The 7,760-nt window shown below is 33.6% G+C and overlaps 1 protein-coding gene across 6 annotated transcripts in view; it reads left to right on the top strand.

Moving 5' to 3' along the window:
• Positions 1-7,160, top strand: part of LOC106472275 (dihydropyrimidinase-like) — a 70,403-nt gene extending 63,243 nt beyond the window's left edge. For 5 of the 6 annotated variants that reach the window (XM_022400870.1, XM_022400873.1, XM_022400872.1 and 2 more), the window contains 3 exons: positions 2,909-2,977; positions 6,035-6,155; positions 6,979-7,159. In XM_022400870.1, coding sequence (XP_022256578.1) covers positions 2,909-2,977; positions 6,035-6,155; positions 6,979-7,139 — 351 coding nt within the window. In that variant the 3' untranslated portion in view covers positions 7,140-7,159. Of the gene's footprint in view, positions 1-2,908; positions 2,978-6,034; positions 6,156-6,978 lie in introns of all 6 variants that reach the window. The other variant, XM_013932902.2, reaches the window with a different exon arrangement.
• Positions 7,161-7,760: the final 600 nt, after the last annotated feature.

The following is a 7,760-nucleotide window of genomic DNA, read 5'->3' as shown; positions in this document are numbered from 1 at the left end:
GTCATTTTACAGATAGTATGCATGATGTCACTGAAAATTTATCACTTTTGGGAAGGGTGTGTAACAGCCTTTTCCAACACAAAGTATTCATACAATCAATAGTTATCAACTTGGGGTACCAGAACCATCCAGAAAAAGACCTGCAACAAGTCATACCCTAGCTGTGGTAAGCAAAGTGCATGTCCTATAACAGATGAGAATCCACAAACACAAATGTTAATGGCAAAAAAAGCCATCCATGTGCCACAGGCAACAGTATGCAACACGTTCAAGCAGGATCTCTGCCTGGAAAAGTGATACAAGTCGTATGTACATAAGCTACTTCCACGGCATATCCATTCAACCATCACAGTTGGTGAATGAAATGGGTCTTCATGCAATTCCATACAAATACATTCTGGTAGAATCACTGGATACAGAACCTTTGGATTTCTGTGTGATTGGACAATCAAAATGGGTACTGGGCAACCAATGTCCTCATGCACAACATAGAATATAGAAAGCATGTAAGGAGGAATGATTTATTTTGGACATGACAGATTTATGCTGGAGCCTTCTGCAATGGAAACTATGCAGCAGAGCTATTGTCAAGGTGCACGTTCATCAGATTGAGCATGAACAGACGTGGTGACATGGACTCTAACAATGTGGTGAGACTCCAAAATCATTTTGATATAACATACTCCACCTCTGTACTAGTATGTTTACGGTGATGTTGATAATTGGGTAAGACTATAAATACATTTGCATTAAAGTACAGCTAAATATTACTGTCTGTTTCCTTTTTGTTTTTTCTTTAATAATGAGTTTGATTTGTTTTTAATAAACAGGAAAGATTTTAAATATTATTGGTACACAAGTGTCATGTAACCAAAACCTCATATTTTCTGATAGTTTTTGCCCTTAGGTTTCATTAGCTTGAGTGAACATACAAATAAGTAGATCAAGTGATTTTGAGTTGCATGTTGTTGAAAGATGATGTGCAAAGAAAAATGTAGAAAGCTAATGGATAAGTTACATTTTTCTTACTATATATTAATTTCATTTGCTTGTTGTAATACTATTTAACATTATATAGTCCTAATTCGTTATGAGATTTATTTAGCAAAAGTTGAATCACGTAAACTTCCTATTAGTGACAACAACTGAAATTAAAAACAAAACCTGAAACAGATTACCAAAAACTGGTTTCTCAAAGACAATGTTCATGTATAGGTTAAGACAGACAACAAACTCTAGCCAAAAAATATTTTTGGAGCACTTAAAAATGCAATGCAACAAAGCTTAAAGATAAACAGAAACTTATAGGAAAAAGTAGGAATATTAATTCATCTAAAACAATCTGCTTCACTCCATATGTTGTATAAATGTTCACTCCAGCTCAATCCCACACATGAGCAATTAACATAGCACAAACCAGTGTACAGTAGATAAAGTTACATCAATCAATTACATTATTCTCCAAGTTCATTTGTATGTTTACTTAAATGGTATAAGTGTTTCATGAAATAAAATTCATAATTATACAACTCAACTGATGTTCTAAAATGCTACAATATGTATAAATTTATCACACCTATGTAAAAAAGTTAATATTTTTAAGTGCTTTGTTTTTACCTTATTTTACTTTGCTGAGTGTTGAAATTAAGTATTTGTAGCATTAGAACAGGCTAATGTACTGTACTATGAAACATATTATTACTGGTTATATTACTGAGTGGGCTCTTTTGGATTATTTGGTAAAAATAATGCAAAGTACAGTCCAGACAATGATAATAAATTAAGTTATTTCTTCAATAGCATCTGCTACAGGATATGTTCAGTGGTAGGCCTAACTTGACAAACAATGTTTCAACAGAAATTATAAAACTAATGTATGCCTAACTCACAAATAAACTTACTTGCAGAATTTCCTCACTAATCAATTGATAACAAACACACTGACTAATTCACTGGCTAGCTTGCCAGTTGAATCACAGACGATGGGACTCTCCTTGTCTAATTCACAAACTGACACTGAATTAGATCACTCAACTCAGGAATTTACTACTTTTACAAACTGACATTGAACTAGATCACTCAACTCAAGAATTTACTACTCTCTCAAACTGACATTGAACTAGATCACTCAACTCAATAATTTACTACTCTCTCAAACTGACACTGAACTAGATCACTCAACTCAATACTTTACTGCTTAACTCAATCTGGAATCTTTATATCATTACTCATTCCAACTTACTACACAAAGCTTCTAAGTGTTGCATCATTATTATGTAATGACTAGCTCCCTCTAGCGAACAAAGATCTAAATTAAAATATTACAAATATAGCTTACAATATTTTGCTGTTTGCAGGATCTTTCATATCCATCATTAAAAGAAGAATATGGAAATTCGAAGCCATATAATGATAAAAAAAGCACTTTATTTCTTCACATTCTACAGGTTCCGTGTACTTATGTAATTAATGATAAATCCATCTTTACAAATAAACATCTAAACAGAAATTCCACTTACTTGCTAATTTAGTTTCTCTTGTACTTCATTGGATACACAAAATTTACAACACTGATTACTTTTTAACTGACTAACAGAGTCATTGTAATTTACTTATAGACTCAGTAATCATCTGCATTTCATATAGTGTAAACTGTTCTAAAACTTTTGGAAAAGTTCTAAACATTAAGCCACAAGCATATGACCTGGCATCAAACAATAATACAAACACGTAAATTAAAAACTTAGCCTACAACGCCATATGATGTTCACATGGGGCAATTAAAAATAAAACATTCTACAGCACTGCAGTTTTGAATTAATTATTTTAGATATTTCAAGCAAATAATGAGTAGTAATGATAGTAATATTTCTTTTAATTATTGATATTTCTCTAATTCTTCTTTCAGAACCAAAAAAAACTTTTGGAAATGGGTATCACTGGTCCAGAAGGACATTTATACAGTAGAACCGAGGAGGTGAGTTTTATTCTTCGTATAAACTGTTGGGTAATTTTTACACAGAATTTAAAAGAATACATTTCCCTTCACAACTGTACTTATACTTAAGTTAGAATACAGAGGATTCAGTATATTTATATAAAAATAATTTTTAACATACAATTCAGCAAGTCTTGTGATGACCACAGTCAATATAAAGTCATAATGGAACACATGTATCAGAACTACATTTTGACACTTTGTAGGTGGTGTGATGCCACTGAAAACTGATTGCCTTTTGGGAAGGTTATGTAAAAGCCTTTTCTGACACAAAATATTCATTCATTCACCCAGATTATAAAGATGTGTTCAGACCAGGAATGTAGAATTCGAAAGAAGGGGCTATTTCTTGTACTTAATCATTACATTGGAAAACAAAAGAATATGTATCAACTTGGGATGCCAGAACCATTTATAAAGAGACCTGCAATATTTCACACCCCAGCCATGATAAACAAGGTGTGGCAACAGATGAGGATCTGTGCACATAGGTCAGCAACAAAAGCCATCCATGTATCTCAGACAATGGGATTTAGCATAATCAAGAAGAATCTCCTTCTGGAAATAAGGCCAAAAGGTGTAATTTCTCCAAAATAAGACTGCCAGACATACCGCTAGTTCAACTGTTTCATTCCTAAAGCAGCTAGAGAATGAAATGAATATTCTTCCTATTACGTACGAAAATGTACCCATTAAGTAGCTAGATGCAGCAGGTATAGAGTGATTTATCTGTCATCACATTATTGAAATAAGTGTTGGGAAATCATCATTCTCATACATTAGTGGATTATGGAAAGCTTTCAGGGAGAAATGGTGTGCTTTGGACATAAGAGCCTTATCAAAAGCTCTTTGCAGTATAAACTATGTCAAGGCACACAGTCATCAGATAGAGCAAGACCAAACATGGCAATATAGATTGTAACAACATAGTAGGACTTAAAGTTTATTTCAATATATTATATTCAACCCTCTATATATATTTCCCTATAGAGATGCCTTCTTGGACATAGGTTCGAAGATACTTCTGTAAAGTACTCAACAAATTAAGTGAAACAAATTCACTTCAGATATATGATAACCAGTCTTTTTTGATCACCTCTCATCTTTCACTTTTCTAATATACAAGCAATTAATTCTTTTTTTCCTTTGTCTTTGTAAGCTGATGAAAATGCATTAGAAGAAAGTTACTATAATCTTCAAAATCAATTGTAAATTGATCAAAAGGAAAACTGGATATATTCCACATTTTGAATTATTTGTAGGTCGAGATCAACTTGAGTAATTTTATATATGCATTTCTTCCATATAACTAAGGACATTTTTGTGTTGATGTTATGTATGGCTCTAAATTAAATCATGTAGCTGGTGAATTCATATAACTGCTGTCTTGAAGCAACTGATTAATACATATTATGAAAGTAAATCTTCTAACAAATACTATTTCAAGTGAAAAAGCCAATAAGTGAAAAGAAACTTTTGGACTGGGGCTTGAACCCAGGATCTCTGACTAACAGGGCCAATGCTCTATATCCAACTCAGCTATCCACAAGTACAAGCCATCCCTGTCTTCCTTCACTCATAAGATTTTTTCGGTATGAGCATGAAATTTCTTACTACAGTATTGGCCTGATTATAAGGCAATGTTTTTTATTAATTATTAGGCTGTAAAATTCTTAGTCTCCTTATAATCGTGGCTGATTACATGCACCTTCCCCCTACTCTAGCCTGTTACATTCCTGGATGTCCAGATAGCATCCGTCAACACATGCGTGCCAGATGTTCGCTGAAGGTCATTGCTAGTTCTTGCAACTAATCCACCTGCCAGGCTGTTCTTTTATAGTATTGATTTTGTGGATCCAAAAGAAGATGCTATGACTCTAAATTTTTTTCTTTCTCATGGTTTCTGAAAATGGGGATCACCTTATATTCAAGATTGCCCTATAATCGGGCCAATACGGTACTCTGTCAGGCAATTAGCAGGTTGACTTATCACAATCTGAGAATTCTCCATTATATTTTTGAAGACTAAAGTTCAGAGCTCAAGTTTAGTTTCTGAAATTTCAAGGAAATCCAATTATTACAAAGTTCTCTGATTTTACAATTCCTCATGTCAACTTTGGTGTGTAAAATTTATTTTCAAGTCAGTACTGTTTTGATGTCAAAGTCACGCCTAGCATAATTAGGCTCTTTTTTAGATGTACATACTTAAATATATATATTACTTTAAAGCTATTTTTCAACCAAAAAAAAGCTGAAGTAAAATACGAGCTTTAATTTCTACAATGGACTTAAGAAGTTAAATTCTAAGTTTAAAAAAAAATCCTTTTTTTCATGAAGTTGTGTTAATCTAAAATTGGATATCACACACACACACCTCAAGAGTAATCATATATGTTATTGTATGGTGAAATATTATATTTTAAGTGAATTCCTTTAAAGTTTCATCCATGACTTAATTAAGGATTACACAAGTTATTAAGTAACTTATTTTTTGAACCCAGTCCCTCAACAGAGATTATTTCTTGTTAAATGGGATCAGTAAGTACACCCACATTTTAACATATGAAATACTTTGAGCACACACAATTTGTGGGCCCGGCAGGTGGTTAGGGCGCTCGACTCGCAATCTGCGGGTCGCGGGTTCAAATCCCCATCATACCAGATATGCTCGCCCTATCAGCCGTGGGGGCATTATAATGTGACGGTCAATCCCACTATTCGTTGGTAAAGGAGTAGCCCAAGAGTTGGCAGTGGGTGGTGATGACTAGCTGCCTTCCCTCTAGTCTTACACTGCTAAATTAGGGACGGCTAGTGCAGATAGCCCTCGTGTAGCTTTGCGCGAAATCCACAACAAACAAACAACACAATTTGTGGAATATCATAAAAATGTAATCCTGCTGAGTCATTTTAATATTTACAGAGTTTTTCTTTGCATAATAAAGTAAAATTTATGTTTGCTTTGGCACTAGTTACCAAGTTTTTCTTTCTTTTATCAGATTTGATTACATCGTTTTAACCTTCTGTTTTAATTTTCAGGTTGAGGCTGAGGCAACCAATAGAGCTATTGTCCTTGCAAATCAACTCAATTGTCCACTGTATGTTGTGAAGGTGATGAGCAAGAGTGCAGCAAAGGTTATTGCCAGAAAGAGGGAGGAAGGTAAGCCTTTTATGTAATAAAAAAACAACAAGAAATATTTTTTAATTCTTATCCTTGTTTTTATTCTTTCTCTGCCAGGTTAAAATATACAGCAAATAGGTATGAAATAGGTATTTGTAATAGATCATAATAATCAATAATAATTGGGTTTTAGATTTATTTTCAGGCTATTATAGTTTGTTCTGGTGCATCCAGGCCTAGATATTTCATTGATTTAGTTTCAGTCTGTTGTAGTTTGTTCTGATGCATCCAGGCTTGGTTGTTTCATTGATTTAGTTTCAGTTTGTTATAGTTTGTTCTGGTGCATCCAGGCTTGGTTGTTTTATTGATTTAGTTTCAGTCTGTTATAGTTTGTCCTGGTGCATCCAGACCTAGATATTTCATTGATTTAGTTTCAGTCTGTTGTAGTTTGTCCTAGTGCATCCAGACCTGGTTATAACTTTATCTTACACAGTATTGTAAATGGTGTTTAATATCCTTCATTTATGTGAGGAGAATAGAAAAATTAATAAACAGCAAAATATCTAAAAATCTTGTCCAGTCTTAGTTAAGAGTAAGTGTTATTATCGTGTGAAGAGAAAAATAAGTAACAGCTGTGTCTTATTTCAAAAATGGCTATTAACTGAAATGTGAAAATAGATGTGGTTTGAAAAATATATTTAATCTTCTATACGTACACGTTTCGAAGTTGTAAGTCTGATAAGTAACTTGTTAATTTTGCAAACGTATCATTTTGAGCAAACCAGAAATGCTTCCTTTGTCCTTAATATAGGTCCTTTACTTAAAAGTCTTATTTTAGTAAGAATATAATGTGTTTTCAAAGGATGTGTGGTGTTTGGGGAACCAATTGCTGCTGGACTGGGAACTGATGGAACTCACTACTTCAACAAGTGTTGGCGTCATGCCGCAGGGCACGTTCTCTCCCCACCACTACGACCCGACCCATCAACCCCTGGCTACTTGATGGATATGTTAGCTAGATGAGTATCTTTATTAAACTGAGAATTTACCTGTCTCACATATGTTTGTCTGTGATGCTCTCAAACATGTTATATTCATTCATATTGTTTATTAAGAACAGAGAGGCAGAACTAACAAGAAAAGGTAAAAGTATAAGTGATATTTAAATATCTTATCTCTACAGATCAATTTCATCACAGTTTCCTTTTTGATAAGATGTAAAAAACATTAATCCTAGCAACGAGCATTTTTGAGAATGTATTCCAGGTGGGAGGCAAGCCAACAACCCGCGAACATGAGAAGCATTATTGTTTTTGGTATTCTATGGTATTATAACTCTTAGTAGGTTGTCAAAATAAACCAGACAATGCTGAAAACGATGGCAATGGTCATCAGCAAACTTGGAAGTGAGAAAAAAAAAGATTGCAGTTTTTACTTGATGAGTGAAATGATAGCCATTGCCTTGAAGTTTGAATGCGATACTCTGGCTGATTATAGCTTATTTATGTACACTTATATTTAAATAGCATTATTTTCTATTAAATTTTTCAATGAATTATTCAAATAAATTTTTTATGAAATTCTGGGGGAGGAGCAAATACCCCACCCCATCTGATGGAGGCCCATGGTTCTAGCCCATATTTA

The sequence above is a fragment of the Limulus polyphemus genome, unplaced genomic scaffold (genome assembly GCF_000517525.1).
Source record: "Limulus polyphemus unplaced genomic scaffold, Limulus_polyphemus-2.1.2 Scaffold5210, whole genome shotgun sequence".
Lineage (NCBI taxonomy): Eukaryota > Metazoa > Arthropoda > Merostomata > Xiphosura > Limulidae > Limulus > Limulus polyphemus.
The sequence above is the reverse complement of the archived record's forward strand: the minus strand, read 5'-3'. Positions and strand labels throughout refer to the sequence as shown.